General features: G+C 60.3%; 1 protein-coding gene across 1 annotated transcript; it reads right to left on the bottom strand.

Moving 5' to 3' along the window:
- Positions 1-1,887: 1,887 nt before the first annotated feature.
- On the bottom strand, positions 1,888-16,220 carry CTSH (cathepsin H). Its single transcript, XM_026510613.4, has 12 exons — positions 16,075-16,220; positions 12,404-12,435; positions 11,700-11,805; positions 10,805-10,875; positions 10,141-10,245; positions 7,841-7,927; positions 7,118-7,173; positions 5,945-6,026; positions 4,772-4,840; positions 4,061-4,167; positions 2,999-3,124; positions 1,888-2,293 (listed from the first exon to the last, which is right to left on the bottom strand). Exons 1-12 carry the CDS (start codon positions 16,163-16,165, stop codon positions 2,218-2,220), a joined length of 1,008 nt encoding a protein of 335 aa, XP_026366398.1. The 5' UTR covers positions 16,166-16,220; the 3' UTR covers positions 1,888-2,217.
- Positions 16,221-16,424: the final 204 nt, after the last annotated feature.

Below are 16,424 nucleotides of genomic sequence, written 5' to 3'. Positions count from 1 at the left end.
GGTCACTGAGTGAAACACTGGGAATTGACCTCTGTGGCCCCTTTTACAGGAGATCCATAATCACCTCTGGGTTTGAGGGCAGCACACAGCCTGCGCTCTTGGCGGCACGTCTGCCCTGAGACCCAGAGGTCGTGGCCACACCCAAGCCCATAGTCTGTAATGAGCGTGGACATTTTGAAATGGCTATTTGATTTCTTGTGGTAATTTGGATTTCTCTGAAACCTCATCCAGAATGTTTTTCAAAAAAATGAATGACTTCATGAGAATATGATTATTAATAGTGTTCTATATTGGTTCATTAATTTTGATAAATACACCATACTCCATACCAAGACAGCAACCGAGAAAACTGGGTGTGAGATACATGGAGACTCTCTATACTGTCTTCATAATAATTCTGTAAATCTGAAATGCTTACAAAATTTAAAAGTTTATTTTAAAAAGTGTGGGTGGATAAAGATTTAGGTTAAATTGTTGTTCCAAATAGTTACCCAATTTCCTAGCACCTTTTATTGAGTAGTAAAGGTTGATTTGTCCGCCTGCTACTCAGTCCTGAATTCTCATTTTGTGGACCTGGGGTGACTGACCTGTCCGTTCTTAGCTGGGAAACTTTCAAGTGCCGACATCCATTCCCGTCACTTACTTACAAAGTCTTCTTAACCATCTTGGCCTTGTTTTCCCTCAAATAGAAAAGCATCAGACAACTTTATTGACATTTTATTTGGAAATGTACCAAACCCGTGTTTTTATTCCGGGCGAGAGTCGATCGTTGGTGTTGGCCTTCCCCCTCAAGAAGGTGACGTGCTGCTCACTTCGTTCAAGCCTTGCTTTTAATAATTTTGTCATTTTCTTGCACGTAGACTTGTATTTTTCTGATGGTGACTCCTGGCCACGTGTGTTGTTGCTGTCATGGACATGTTTTTCTTCTGGGTTTTGTTGAGTTTCTGTGTCTTCTGTGTCTGGTGACCAGCCACTTTCTGAGCTGTTTATTCTGGGTTTTTATGTAGACTCTCTTGGATGTTTTCAAGCCGCGTGGTCACACCATCTGCAGACATTCATCTGGTCGATTCCCTTACTGAAGCGGCCACACCTTCAGGATTGACGTTAAGCAGCACTGCTGGTCTTGGGCCTATTTGTCACGTGTCTGCCCTTAATGCCACTGACCATGGGTCTAGGACCCTACTGTGTTAAGGAAACATGCTTGTGTTTCACAGTTCTTTGTCTTGTGGTGGCGGCATCTCATGTTACTGGAATTTTCTAATAGATTAAAACCATACAGTTATTTTCTAGATGAACCTTATCCAAAAACCACATTTTTTCCCCCCAAGTGTTGTCAACCTTAAGGGAACTGTGCACTGTAGGACAAAGAGCAGAGCCCCAGCTCGGCCCGTGGACCCTGCTCCGGGGGCCGACGCCGCAGACGTGGCCACAGTCCTGGGGCCGCTTTCTGAACAGACACCCAGAGTTCTCAGGAGGGAAGGGATGGCGTGGAGCTGGCAGGAGCACCAGGCGTGTTCAGGGAGGGGTTGGTCAGGACGGGGTGGGCACTCCTGGGGGCAGGGCTGGCGTGTGGGTCCGGAGACCACACAGGCAAGTCCAGGCTTCCAGGCTGATGTCTGGGTCTGAATCCTGACTCTGCCGAGCCTGGCAGGTTTCCCCCTGCCCTCCCCGCGCCCCTGCCCGCCGCCGACGGGGCACAACCCACCAAGGTCTCCACTTCAGCCCACTCCTCCTCCTGGGCATCCCTCGGGGTGGACAGTGACCCCTGTGCCCACACCAGCCTCCCAGCCAGCAGCCCCTGGATGCCTCCCTCCCGGGGGGACAGGAGCCTGCAGGATGGACCAGGCCTGTGTCCCGTGAGGTCCCAGCACACACACAGGCTTGGTCTGGGGAGGGGTTCACCACATGTTTATTGGATAAAGATCACAGAAGAAGCAGTCGTGGGCACTCTCCACACGTGGGAAGCAGCGCTTGTGGGGAGTAAAGGATATTGTGGGTTCGAGTAGTTAAGAGGAATGTCTAAGGCACACAGCTGGTGGCCTCCTTCGCCTCGGAGGACGTGTGTAGGCTTGTTGCTCGGGGGAGGGGGACGGCTCTTCTTCCTCATTTTCTCGCGGCCTCCAGGCCCAGCATGGGGGCCAGGGCCCCCCTTCCTGCAGGGCAGGACTTCCACCGCCAGTCCCTGGTCGCTGGCCGCGGCCGCCACGGCGCCCCTGCTCACACCAGGGGGATGGGGTAGGAGGCGCACGCCGCCAGGCCACACATGTTCTTCCCGCGCTCGATGAGGAAGTACCTGGGCAGACAGAGCGAGCTGGGGCCTGGCTGGGGCTTCCTCACCACTGCCCTTTCTGGAATGTTCTGTACCGCTCCCCGAGGCCTGACTCCAGGGTTGTTGCCAGGAAACCGCTGACCTGACTCTGAACAACTTTCCCTTCCCTCTCTTTGACTGCAGTATTGTGTCCACTCCCACCGTCCCTACAATTTACCGGGGCTCCTTCTCAGCCCCCGCTAGGCCCTCACTCAGTGATGTACTCATCACCGGGCCCCCCGAGAACACAGGGTCTGACGGCAGACACGACAGAGCCCCGTCAGGGTGTGCAGCCGGGGCCCTCGGTTCCAGCCCCTTGCCCCTGGGAGGGGCTGTGAAGGGTCAGGGGTAAGCTTGCGGCCCGGATGTCTCTCCGCCCGCCCTCCCAGCCGCTGGTTTGGTCCTGGCAGGGCTGGCTCTGTGCTGAGCCGGTCCGGTTCCGCCCACAGATCCTACGGGGACAATGGACCCCCATTCCTGACACACAATTGTTCGGATGTGGGGCCCAGGACAGGGTTGCACGGGCGTGTCTTGGGTGTGGGGGTTCAGCCTCAGGCTCGTCCCCTGGGGCTGCGCTGGGGCCCGGCTGACCAGCCCACGGCCATGTATGTGAGGGGGAGGAGACCTCCCAGTCCCCCTGACCCGAGCAGTGATGTCCCTCCCCTGACACGGGACCCGGAAGCTGCTTACCCGTTCATCCCCCACTGGGGACCCCAAGAGTTCTTCACGATCCAGTAGGGTATCCCATTTTGTTCTCCGTACCCGACAGCCAGGACCGCGTGGTTTACTTTATCTGGAGTTTTATGACAGGAAGTGCTGGAAACAGAAAATAAAAAAGGGTTGGAACACAGAGGAAGGAGGAGTGCATCCGGACGGCTCAGCCCCGTCGGACAGAGGTCCTTGAGGCTCCGAAGCGGCGTTTCCCAGCGCAGGCGACTGCAGGCACGTAGGCGGGGAATCGGCTCCGTTCCATCGGTGCACGACCGCGTGTCTGGGGAGCTGCGTCTGGCAGGGAGCGGACCGGGCGGAGGCCACCGCTGTGGGGCCCCCCGAGGGCTGAGGCGCCCCGAGGAGGGGGTCAGCCCAAAGGGGATGGGGGTCCTTGGGAAGGCCGCTGTGTGGCTGCAATAGGCAGCGGGCCGAACGGGGAGCATGGGGCTGTTTCCCTGGGAAATGGGCTCAGAGAAAGAAGACCCAGATCACCAGGGTCCCCCAGCCCAGCTGACCCTGGACCCTGAGGGGCGGGGGCCACTGGCGCGGCAGAAAGTGCTCCACGAGGCAGACTCTGGCTCCGCGCGGAGGACGGACTGGTGGGGGCTGCACGAGGACACATGGGTGAGCGTCCGTTTCTGGGCAGCGCAGAGGGGAGGACACATGCTGGGTCTGAGGTCTCCACGGGCCGCGGCTTGAGAGGGCAGGACGGGCCCGGGACCTGGGGGCCCACTCATCGTGCGGGACAGGTGTGTGGCCGGGGGCAAGGGTGAGGCGAGCCGGTTCCGGAACCGCGCGGTGGGGAAGCCCCCAGCCCCGGATCCTGAGAGCAGCTCCCCCGTCCTCCTGCTCTCACACCTCCCACTCGGACCTGGATTTTCGGAACTGGAGGCGACTGCGGCCTCGCAGTCTGGGTCTGCCCTCCCCTGTCCTCCTCGCCTGGCCAGACAGCCGCAGGGTCAACTCAGGGTGTGCGGAGGGCCAGCCCTGCCAGCACGGGGACGCCGCCCGGCCCCTGTCCCTGCGGGGACCCCGGCTCGCCTGGAGTAGACGCCTTTCCTGTACATCATGAAGTCGCTGGTGACCTCGAAGGCGAAGCTCACGGGGTTGTACAGCGCCACGGCTTCCACCATCGCCCGCTCGTCGTTCTGCGGACACGGCCTCTGTCACCGCTCTGCCCCCTCCCAAATACAGCCCTTTGCCCCGAGGCAGGAATGGGCATCCGGGGTGCGTGCGTGTCCGGAAGGAAGGGGGAGAAGGGTGTCGGACCAAACAGCCACCGAGGGTCGGGCTGCCCCCCCCCCATAGCAGGTGCTGGGGTTGTGCGGAACGGCCAGACTCCTTTGGGGTTTTATTTGGCTTGTGGGTCCTCTTCTGAAACCCTGGCTCCCCCGTAACCTCCCTCCCTTTCGCTGGTCTGGCCTCTGGGCCATCTGTCTTCCCAGGGACACCCCACCGTGCGGTAGGGGCCGTGGGTGCTGGTGGACCGGCTCATTCAGTCCCTGACAGACCACACTGGCGCCCGGCCCAGACCCAGGTCAGAGCCCGAGGGCCTGATGCTCGTCCCACACTCTGTCCCTTTCGCCTCCCGCCGCCACTGCGCCTGGGATGCCAGGATCATCAAGACTTTCTAGTCCCAGCGCTCTGCCGCCAGGGGAGGCCGCCCTGCTGCGCCCACTGGCCATCTGACAGCAGTGGACACTGGCCTCCTTGGGAACACCCTGCCCATCGGAGAGAAGGATCGCTACTCACGATCGTGATGTTGGCCACATCCTTCACGAAAGCGATGGCCTTGCTGGGCTGGAACTTGCAGTCACCATCCTGTTCAGGGGAGCAGAGGGGGTGGAGTGTGGGTCAGGGAGGCTCGGCCCTGGGCGGAGACCTCAGGCCTCCCCCGTGCCGTCCGGTAACGTCTGCGGAGCTAAAGCTCTGAGTGCCCGGGCTGGGCGATGGGGTTGCTCAAGAGGGGTCAGAGGCATCCTTGTTCTCAAGGAGCTCACAGGGACGACACGGCCCAGTGCTGGCTTCTGCGGAAGTGGGCTTGCGGGAGCCTGGGGGACCCGGGGAGAACGGCAGGTGAGCAGGGGCCTGCCTGGTGGGGGAGGGGAGCGCTCATCTCCGTGCACAGACTCTCGAAGAGCCAGGTCACGTGGAGGGGAGAGCACTCCCGAGACGGGAGAGAAGGTGGGGGCACGGCGTGGTGTTCGGGGCTAGCAAGTGGCTGGGCTGGAGCCCAGGGTTTACGAGGGGCCATACAAGGCAGGTGCGTGGTCAGAGTGAGGTCTGGGAGACCCCCTGGTCATCCTGGGAGAGCTGGACGAAGGAGACAAGGTCATGGACGGACCAAAGGAGCAGGTGTGGGGCCTCCAATGGCTGGCAGGCAGAACTCAAGTGAGGGTCTGGGGTGGTCAGCCCGCCAGTGGCCAGCAGGTCTTGGGGAGGCTGGTGTGGCTCTTCAGTGAGGGGAAATATCAGTGGAGCCACAGGTTTGGGGGGAAAGACGGGGCTGTGGACAGGCCGGGGTGAGGTGGCGGCAGGCCCGGGGCAGAGAGGATGCAGGTGCCAGAGAGCACGGTCCGTGCGAGAGTGACCGAGGGGCAGTGCTGATGGACGGGAAGGGCAGCGGAGGCTGGTGCCCAGTGCACTCAGCGGGAGAGGACCTGGGAGAACGGGAGCCGCAGGTGGGCGGGGGGCGGTGGCAGGGCTGCCAGAGACGGCGGGGAGGCCGCGGGTCTGGCGAGGGCGGTGGGCTCGGGCAAGCCGAGGAGATGAAGGGATGAACTCGGCAAGTGTAGACGATTCTGGTGGGAGGGACCATGCTGCAGCTCAAGGGGGTGGGGAAGACCGTGCTCCCCGAGGCTGGGGCGGACGGCGCTGGGCAGCCCCGCGGGCCGAGACCGTGAAGCCGCGGCTGTGCAAGATTACCTGGCCCTTGTAGGGGTAGCTGTCTTCACCCATGATGCCCTTGTTGTACCGGATGTACTCGAAGGCCTGGCTGGGGAGGCCCCTGCAGGAAGAACATGCAGAGACGCCCACCTGCACCGGCCCCGGAGGGGACACCCGCAGGGCTAGAGGCCTTGACCAGGGCTGCGGTACGGGGGCAGAGCAGCTCTCCAGGGTCTGAGAGGGGCTAGCGGAGCCGCCCCGCCTGCCTGGCCCCAGGACCGCGCTCAACAGACCCGGAGACATGCCTGGAGTCTACGGATGGCCAGTGTGCGTCAGGGAGGTGTCAGGGACCCGGGGCCAGGCCCCTCTTCAGGACAGCAGAAGGGACCCACCCAGGGCCAGGTATTCGCCATCACCGTGCCCACTGAGCCCCCACTGGCCGGCGCTCAGCAAACATGACTGCCGAACCCTCACGTGCACCCCGTGGGGCTGATGCCGTCCTGTCTTGGGGCTCAGAAAGGTTGAACGACCAGCCACAGCGTTGCACCCCCACCCTGGCCCTCCCGCTCCTGCCGCCTGGCACCCCTGACCCACGGCACGCTGTTTCCGGTCAGGGCGGCCTGTACCCAGGGCCCAGCTACACGGCAGGTGCTCACGGAGCCCGTGGTAAACGGGGTTGGCTGCTGCCGGAGCTGGTGGAGCCCGAGGACGTCCCTTCCTAGGACTGGGCCACAGGAGGAAGAGGGGCTGGGTACGGGGGCGGGCCGGATGCACGCATGCGCCAGGACAGCCCCCACAGACTCCAGACACATGAGCACGTAAATCCCCGACACCGTCTTAGGAAGGCCCTCTAAAGACACAGCCTTCGGGCACGAACACGTCACCGCTTTTGTACAAGGGTCCCTCACAGCTGGCCAAGCTGGGCTGCTTAGAATGTCCAGCGTGGGGAAAGGCTGGCCAGACACCTGTGTGTGGCTCTGGCCGCTGGCCTTGGGGGCTGACGAGGTCACGTGCACTGCGGTGAGGGCTGGGGGACACCGTGGAGGGAGGGCGGGGTTCGGGACTACAGCACTGCCCCGTTCTGGCCGAGGGACCCCAGGTGTGTGACCGTGGGCCGGGGCAGCAGGTGGGGGGGCGTCTGGGGCTAGACTGGACAGAAGCGATCGGTGGGGAAGGAGAGGGGCTCCGGCACCCTCCGGGTCAGAGACGTACCCTTGGCAGCCGTGGTTGTTGAAGTCCTGGGCGCAGTCCACCAGCTGCTGCTCTGCCTGCAGGAGTGCACAGACGCGGTGAGCAGGGGGCTGGGCGCTGAGCCGTCTGCGTGGGCACACACCTGGGCCCGTCAGCTCCAGGTCAAGATGCCCAGAGGGCAAGACCTCAAGGAGGTCCCAGTGGCCGGCACAAGGCAAGAGGGGCTCGGTGGCAGCCCCGCCGGTGGGTGAGGGCACGGGCGGTCTGCTTGTCAAGTGCCGCCATCCTTGTGCACGGGGGAAGCTCGCGTGCCCTGGTGGCAGGTGGGGGTGGCGGCGGACAGGCCCAGCTGGAGACCCTGCCCGCCTCCCCTCACGGCCCTCACCTGCCCTCATCCCTTGCTCTGGGGTCAGTGGCTGGACACACAGGCCCTGGCCCTTCTCTGGGGGAGGCCGGCAGGGGCAGTCCGGGGGGACACATCTCTCAAGGCCCGGGTGCCAAAACAAAGGCCTGCTGGACCCACCCAGGGACGAGCTCTTGGCTGTCTCCTCGACAAACCTCACTGCTTTCTAGGAAAATGTGCGTCCAGTTTCACAGGCTGTATGTCCACGAGGCCAGGGTGTCTGATGTCCAGCTGAAACATCATCCCCACTGGAAGCCCTCAAGGAGCCCGAGGGCCCTCCCTGTCAGGCCTTGGGGCAAAGCTGTGACCTCAGCAGGTGACCCCAGGGGCAGACTGCTTACCAAAGACAGCAGCTTCCCAGTTTTGATGGCGATGGCAGACTCCAGGGCCCCCGTGGTGGAGAAGGTCCAGCAGCTGCCGCAGCCGCCCTAGAGGCCGGGGTTGGGGGTCGGTCACGGGGACACCAGGACGCAGGCCCAGGAGAACCCCAGGCTCCCGTCCACACTGACCCTCGTGGGCTCTGTGGCCAGGTCCTCATTACAGCTGAGGTGACCTGCCTCACCAGCGCCCGCCAGCGCCCTCCCAGTCCCGGCCCCTCGCGGACCAAGCCCACGGCCCTTCGAGGGCCCCCCATTCCATGGGCTGCAGGCTTTCCTTCTGCGTCCGAATCTTATGCTGGCTCCTCTTCTCCCCAACGTTTCTCAGAAGGACTCACTCAAGTCTTGTTTCCAGAACCTTCTCTGCCACGGCTCCCCCTCCAACCTCATTCCACGCAGTCCTAGCAATTCAACTAGCAACTCCTCAGACCCTGTGCCAGCCCTGACCTCCATCCGGGCCCAGACAGCTGCCTCTGCCGGGCCCGCCCCAACCTCGCCTGCCCACCACCTGCCACACCACGGGCCACCTCCGGATGTGAGGGTCGGGTGCCCGGTTCCAGCCACGGCTCTGCCACGTGCCAGCTGTGCGAGCCAGGGGGTCACCTCCCGGCTCTCAACCTCTGCTCCGTCATCTGGAAAACGGCGCCGCGAACCTGCCTCCCGGGGCCGTAAGAGGTGCAGATGTGGTCCTGCCAGCTCATCTGTCTCTTCTTCCTCCTGAATCCCTCTCACCACCCACCACCTTCCCTGCCCTTAGGAGGTCAGTCCTCGGCTTGCTGGCCTCCCTCCTCGTCTCTTCATCCCACATCCTTCTGTCAGTACGGGGACAACCCTGTGTGAGCATCTCTGGCCGGTCAAGGGGCGAGCCTGGCCCGGCTGAAGGCAGCACAGCAGGCTGAGCCTTGGGCGCTGGACTGAGAGCAGAGACCTGCCCCGGAGTCCCGTGTCCCCCGTCCGCCTGGGCGCCGGGCCAGCCCCTCACCCTCATTTGCTCCTCTGGAAGTGAGAAGCCCTCGAGCGGCTGCCGAGCTAATGTTAGGGCCTGCCGCTGTGTCTGCATTCACGTGGCTGGCCACGGCAAGATGCTACCCACGCCTATGGGTGACCCTCTGCCCAGCCCCCACACCCGGTGCCCCAGTCTTGCCTGACGGCCTGGGAACAGTCTGCACGAGGCCTAGAACATTCCTGACGGGCATCCCTGCCTACCTGCCCCCCAGTGAGCACGTTAAGGCTTCCACACCGAACACCCGCTGCTTTAAGTTGTCATGGGATTGTTGGGGCGCCTGGATGGCTCGGTCGATTAGGTGGCAGACTCTGGATTTTGGCTCAGGTCATCATCTCAGGGTTGTGAGATCAATCCCCGTGTTGGGCTCCCTGCTCAGCGGGAATCTGCTTAGGATTCTCTCTCCCTCTCTCTCAAATAAATAAAATCTTAAAAAACTGTCCTGGGATTCTTAGATGGTCTAAAAACCACGTGTGGGTGGTGGGGGGAGGGAGGCTTTGTTCTGCCCCTGATGCCCGGAGGGGAGATCCACTCTGGCTCCTGGGTGCTGGTGTAAACGTCCAGATCTCTCGCGATTTCCAGGAATCCCAAGCCTGGGAGGATAGGGCGCTGTGCCCCCCGGCTTGAAGGACAGGAGAACACGTTTCTTGGGGAGACTTTCAACGAGGAGGCCAGTGCAGGAGGGTAACTTTCACCTCGCATTTTCTAGAGGTGAGAGGATGGCATCCTGGAGAAGGCCCCTGCACCGACTTCTAGGGGAGGGACACGGTGGGCAGAGAGGGGGCAGCCGGGGGCAGGCTCAGACTGTCCAGAACAGAGCCAGCCACTTGGTCCGTGGCTTTGTGGGTGCCAAACGCGGGACACACACTGTTCCCCACAGCCAGAGCGCGTCTGAAAGGCTGGTGTCACTGCTCATGGAGCATGTGCCGCCACCCGGAGGGAACCGGCCGGTGGGAGGGGCTGGGCCGGGCCTTGCAGAGTCAGGGGCCTGGTGTCCCATCTCTGAAGGGCACGGAGAATATGACATTTCTGGTGACCCTGAGACCTAGGGCCAGTGGGGAACTCGGGCCTGGGGGTGCAGGTGAGCTGCAGTCCAATAGAGAGGGGCTCCTTCTTCCTGCAGAGCGGACCACGGACCTAGTAACCTCCCAGGGATACACTTGCCACGGTTTGGGGATTATTCTTTTGAGTTTCTCTTCCTGGTTCATTGTCTGCGAATGTGGCTGTTTTGCAGGGAAAGGATGGGGGTGGCCGCCTGTACCTGATTTTTCACCGGTGACACAAACTTTCCTTTCTTCCTCCAGTCCACGAAGGGCGGGTAGGGACCAGTCCCCCGAAGGTAGTTGCCTTTGGTGGCTGAGCAATTCTGGAAGGACCAGATACAATTCTTTCAGGGGGAACAAAAATCTTTTTAGATAGAAAAGTGTGCAATTGAAACAGAATCACCAAGGCAGCATGAAAAAGACTGTAGCTCTAAGAACCATTGTGCCCCCACTTGCTGGGTCCAAATGCCAGATGACCTGTCCCTCTGGGAGCCCCGACGGGCGGCGGGGGGCGGCGAGGACCAGGGAGCCAGATTTAACAAATGAGAACACAGTTCACTTAGGTAAGCTTTACCTTCACATACATGAGGAGTAACTGTAGCGTCAGTGTGTCCTGTGCGGTATTTACGATGGACTTACCCCGAAAGGCTACGTGTTCTTTACCTGAGATTCCAGCAACCCTAAGTTTGGGGCACACGTGGCTGAGGCCAGGGGCATGGACTGAGGAACCGCCGGGAGGCTGCTTTGGCCTGATGCCCCGAGAACCTGGGGCCCCTGGAAGCTGGGAGGGGTGCAGTCTGGCCGGAAGCCGAGCAGACTCCGAACTTATTCCAAAGGTCTGAGTGGAAAGAGCCAGATTCGGCTGCAAAGAACGGTACCTACCTGAGGCTCCGACCAAAGGTACTTGCGTTTAATTTCAGCGAAGCTCATGTCCGAAAACTGGTTCAGCCCCACTGAAAAAGAGAAGGAAAAACAAAAAAACCCAACGAAAGAGGCGCTCAGTAAGGCAGTCAGGGAGAAACAGAAAACCCCAAGAAGCCCCAGGTCAGCCTGCGTGCGATTTCCGGCTGCAGCAGCTGGCCCCCACAGGCTCTAAATGTCAGATAACCGAATATCCCAAAGTCCATGGTCTCTGGGCTCGGAACACGTCTGGGCCGCATGGCGGGGGCGCGGGTGCAGGGAGCGTGTGGTGGGGCCTGGCCCTCAGCGTGCAGACCCCGCTGGAGAGGTGGCGGGCGTCCCGGTGAGGAGCCGGGGCGGGGAGCATTCTCATCCCCCCGTGACAGCGGCTAGGACGTCAGACATGGTCGCTGACCCCCACGGTCGCACAGAGTGCTGGGCAGAAATAAGATTGGAGGGCTGCTTCCCCATCTTAGGCCCTGCTGCCCACGTTAGCAGTGTGGCTGACGCTGCCATCATTTCTGAGGCCTCTGTGTAGACGCTGTGTGTGTGTGTGTGTGTGTGTGTGTGCGCGCGCGCGTGAAGGCGGCCTGCCACCCAGCAGTCCCCGGGCACAACTCGGCGTCGGGCTTGGGCCCTCGGCTGGCAGGAGCGCTCGGGGCTTGCACACGGTCTCCTGCAAACTCCGCCACCACCCAGTGGGCCACCAGCGCCAGTGACTCAGAGAGAACCCGAGGTCAGCTCAGCACGGCTTCGGGGCCTGGGCTCGGACCGTCCCTCCACCCTAAGTCCCTGCTGGGCCTTTAGTCATCCCTGGTTTCCTCCCAGCTCCGAGGCGCGGCCCGAGGAGCCTGGAGGAAGGGCAAGCCCACGGTACTTTTAAACGTGTGGTTCCCAGCGTTGTGGGCATTTATCTTCCTCCAGTTGCCGACAAAGGTCCGCAGCCTGTGCTGGTACTCCTCGGAGCTGTATTTCTTTCGGTGCTAAAACAGAACACACCAGAGGTCAGTCACGGACACAAGACGCAGCTCACCAGGAGACAGTGTGTTTTCTAAGAGGAGGGACGGAGGTTTTCCTTCCAGCGCGATTCTGGAGCCAGAGCTGGCAGGCCACTGTCGCGGGTCCAGGCTGTGAAAGGCAGGAAGTTAGAGAGCACACGCCCGGCCTCCAGGGACCTGGGGCCAGCCTGAAGCCACGCAGCTGCCCCAAGTCCCGAGGCCCCGCTGCCGAGACGGGCCAGATGCAGCCTGTCCGCAGACACCGTGGCGGGGCGGGCCGCACAAGCACGTGCACTAGTGTTCGCCCCTCAATTTTGCAGTCCGCATGTGATGTCTTTGAATCCGAGATACGGACACGGATCCCAAGGCAGGAGAGGCTGCCAGCCACCGTCATCACTGGGGACAACTGTTTGGGAGGCGCTGACCTAACCGGATCTTTCCCACTTTGGCCAGTTCCCCGTCCCGAAAGACCCAGGGGTGTGGGGTGGGAAAATCCTTGCCCACTGTCTCAGAGCCTGCACAGTCGGGCTAGACAACAGGCAGCAGAGGGGTGAAAGGCTTCGGGAAAGAGTGGAGCACTGACCTGCACCATCCAGGACTTAAAGTGAACTTTCTCTGTAAAAAGAAAAAAGAAAGAAAGAAATGAGGCCCGGGCGCCGGGCCATGAAGTGGAGCCTTCCGCCAAGCAGGGTGCTGGAGAGCTGATTTGCATTTCGGGAGCCGAGGCGACACTGAAGGCACCAAACATGGTGTCGGCTGGTGCACGACGGCGGAAGGGGTCCCGCTCGTCCCGCAGGGGTGGTGGCAACGAAGCTAACCGCCGACAGTCAGGACGGGGACGCCCCGGGGCGGACGGGTCCCCCAGTGCCCGCTGCTCACACCACGGCGCCGAGCTCGTGCAGATTCACTGAAACGCGTCTTTAACGACTTGCGTCCCGCTCTGTATGATGTATTTCAACACGATGTTAGTGAAAGAACCGCCACTCCGAGGCTCGGGGTCCCTTCTTCAAGGGACAGACAACAGGGACCCTGGACGTCGCCGCGTGCGGTGCTCTCTGCCCAGCGGCGTGAACACAAACCGCTGTGATGCGTTCTGGAACCACTCGGGCCACAGAAGCAGGCTGGCCAGCTGTTTGTACAAGGACCCTCTGGCTACCTGCCCTTGTGTACGTTTGAGTTATCTAACATTTCATGCTAAATTTAAACGGCCACAGAGAATGTATTCCAGCTTATTGGAAATACCGTCATGTTAATTTTTAAATTTTTTTTTTTTTTAATTTTAAGTAGGCTCCGTGGGGCTTGAACTCATGATCCTGAGATTGAGTCGCATGTTCTACCGACTGAGCCAGCCAGGCGCCCCCCAAATATTGTCATTTTAAAATAAGACTGCCACACCCCTCTTTTAAAGCGAGCCGAGGGACTCTGCGTACCACCGGACTTGACAGCCACCGTCAGTCACACGGACACAATGGACCGCGCATGCTTTCGTGCAGCCCCGAGGACAAAACGTATACCTTGAAATTATTTTTACTTCTTGTGACTCACACACATCTCTGAACATTATATGAACTTATTCTGAATTGAATACTCATCATTAACACCCCAACTGATTCAACTATTTCAAATATAATATACACGATGAAAAGTAATTGTCAGACACAAAAAGTAAATTTGTATCAGAAACGCATCACCACTTGGGGTGCCTGGGGGGCTCCGTCGGTTGAGTGTCTGACTCGGTTTCGGCTCAGGTCCTGATCTCAGGGTCGTGGATCGAGCTCCGTGTTCAGTGTGGAGTCGGCTTGGGATTCTCTCTCTCCCTCTGCCTCTGCCCCTCCCCTCCATGTTCTCTCTCTAAAGTAAATAAATCAAGCTTTAAAAAAAGAAATGCATCTCTTAATGAGATCAACAGGACTTTACTAACTAAACCCTCTCGTGGACTTAGAGATTCATGGGTGAATATTTCTTTTTTTTTTTTTTTTTTAATGGGTCAGCATTAATTCTGGTCTTTTTTTTTTTTTTTTTGAGATTTTATTTATTTACTAGAGAGAGCGAGAGAGCACAAGGGAGCATGCGTGCACTAGCGGGGGTGGGTGGGAGAGGCAGGGGCAGAGGAAGAAGCAGACTCCCCACTGAACAGGGAGCCTCACCAGGTGCCCCTGGTCTTTGTTTTTTTATAGGTCAAAGGGCTCAGAAATCCTGCTAAATAAGCAGGTCCCTAATTACTGATTGCTTCCGGGAACGGAAGGCAATTTTTAGAGCAAGGTTTCTCAATTCCTATGCCTCAGTCACCTGATGCGCTAAGACCTCATCAGCTGATACCCCGGCGAGGTCCTCTCTTCTTCAATTTCAGTTTCCTTCAAGAATGGACAACAGTTTTGAAGATTTGCTACTGTCTGTCTCTTTTGCTGCCTCTGCTGTCTTTAGAACCACATGTTCAGATTTAGGAGGAAGGAGAGGCACAGATCAGTTTTGGCAAAGAGGATGCTATCCCCTCGCTGTGCCCACAGTCACTTGGAATTTCTTTGTGTTTCTCCAGGGACTCCCCCCTGCTCCCCAGGCAGGAGATCACACTGCTCAGTATTCTGATTTCCCTTTGTGGGTCACGCATCCATCCTAGGAACCAAGCTATAGCCATTTTCCCTGGGGAAGAAATGCCCGTTTCCCCAGTACAGTCCTGCGAAGGGTTTCAGAGGATCCCCAGTTCTGGTTACGGGGCCCTGCTGCAGCGGATGGCTTCAGAGCAAGACAGACCTCAACCCAGCAGGACTTCAGGCAGGACAGAGTTCAGGACTACTGCCTAGCCTTCACCTCTGGGATATTTCAAAAGCAGCAAGCAGGTATGACGAGCCTGGACTATTTCTCATTCACGGGAGGTCAGTGGAAGAATAAGCCAGAGGTGCTCTTGGGGCTGGGCCAGAAGGATCTGCTGGTGAGCCCAGGGCCCCAACCTCAGGCAGACCCATTCCAAATCCACTGCGACTTCTGGAAGAAGTCTGTTTATGTACGCCCTGTCTGGGGGCTGTGTGGGGAGGATGGAGAACAGGGTCAGCAAACCATGGCAAACTGAAAAATGTGTTATTTTTATACTTTCAAATGATTGAAAAAAAAACCTATAACATTTTGTAAGACCAGAGAATCATCTGCATTCAAATGTCAGCGTCCATACATAGGAGTTTATGGGAACACAGCCAAGCCCGTTCGTGCGCGTACTCTTTGTGGCCGCTCTCAAGGGCAGGGGTGAGGACTGCTACACACACGGTATGGCCCACGAAGCCGACAGTACTTACCATCTGGGCCTTGACAGAAAGCCCTGCTCCGGAGCTGGGATGGCTTCAGCGCCAAGGCTCCCCGCGCAGCCCACACAGCCAGGGTTTCCTTAGGTTGGGGCCGGCCTGGAGCTGCCCCCCTCCGGCCCCCAGGTCTGCAAGACTGGGGGCCCTTCTTGTACAAACGAGTAGAGAGAAGTAAGCAGCTTCTGAGCCTCAGTGACCTTTGTCCTGTCTCTAGGCTGCTTTCTGACAACCCTTTTCTGCGCGCCGGGTGAGTAGGGCAGGTGGTCTCAGAGCTCAGAGCCTGGGGTTGGTGGGCTGAGCGTGGGCAGCAGCAGGGAAGGAGGAAAGCCCACAGGGAAGAGCCTCCAGCCTGGGGAGGTTCCTAGATCCCCAGCAGTGGAAGGGGTGCAAGAACAGGGCACAGCCGGACCAGGCACAGCGCCTGTCGCCTAAAGGGGACTCCTGGTGCCCAAACTCACACCGCCGGGCACTTGGAGAGAGGCCCTGGGGTTTCAGGGCTTAGAGCACTTGTCGTCCTGCAACAGTCCAGCCAACCCATTCTACAGAAAGACTCTCAAGGAGCCCATGGGGATCCCCAGGGAGCTGCTAGAAAGCCTGGAAAGCCCCTGCTCACCTTGGCAGGGGGCATCAAAATCTTCTAAGTCCCCAGGCTGTGCGTGGGTGCGTGGGGGCTGCGGGCTTCTCTGGCATTCCAGGCAGTGGCCTGTGCCAGTGGGACCCCAGACCCCCAGCCCACCGGCTCCTCTGGTCATGCAAGACGCCCTCCGAGACCTCCCCCTCCTCCCGACCCCGTCCGTAACGCAGCTCCCCCCTCCCGGGTCCCCACTCGCGGAGGCCCTGGTCCTGGCGCCGCGGAAGGGCCCTGCCCCACTGCCCCAGCCAGGGGCCCCTCCACCCCCAGTCCTCCGAGGACCGAGCCGGCCCTGCGAGGCCCTGTTCCCGCGGTGCCCCCTCCCCGTACCTAAGGAGCTTGCGTAGAGGTCGGTGGCGCCGCAGGCCGGGGGTCCCAGGAGCCCCGCGGCCGCGCAGAGCAGCGGCAACACGACCCACATCGTGGCGGCTCGGCCCGCGGACTGGCTGCGAGCGCCCCGGAACGAGGCCTAGGCGGCGGCGGGGGCGGGGCTCCGCGGCTCCGGGGGCGGGGCTCCGGGACACCCCTGCTCGCCCGGCCGCGGGGGGAGCGGCAGCACCTGCACTCCGCCGCCTCCCGCCCCGGCCGGCGCCCCACCTCCTCCTGCCGCCGTGCCAGGAAGGGCGCGCGGGCGGGGGTGCTGCGGGGGCGGTCACGGCCTGACCTCGGCCCCCCCCCCC

The sequence above is a fragment of the Ursus arctos genome, unplaced genomic scaffold (assembly GCF_023065955.2).
Source record: "Ursus arctos isolate Adak ecotype North America unplaced genomic scaffold, UrsArc2.0 scaffold_28, whole genome shotgun sequence".
Taxonomy (NCBI): domain Eukaryota; kingdom Metazoa; phylum Chordata; class Mammalia; order Carnivora; family Ursidae; genus Ursus; species Ursus arctos.
Note: the sequence above shows the minus strand (reverse complement) of the source record. Positions and strands in the feature narration are given on the sequence as shown.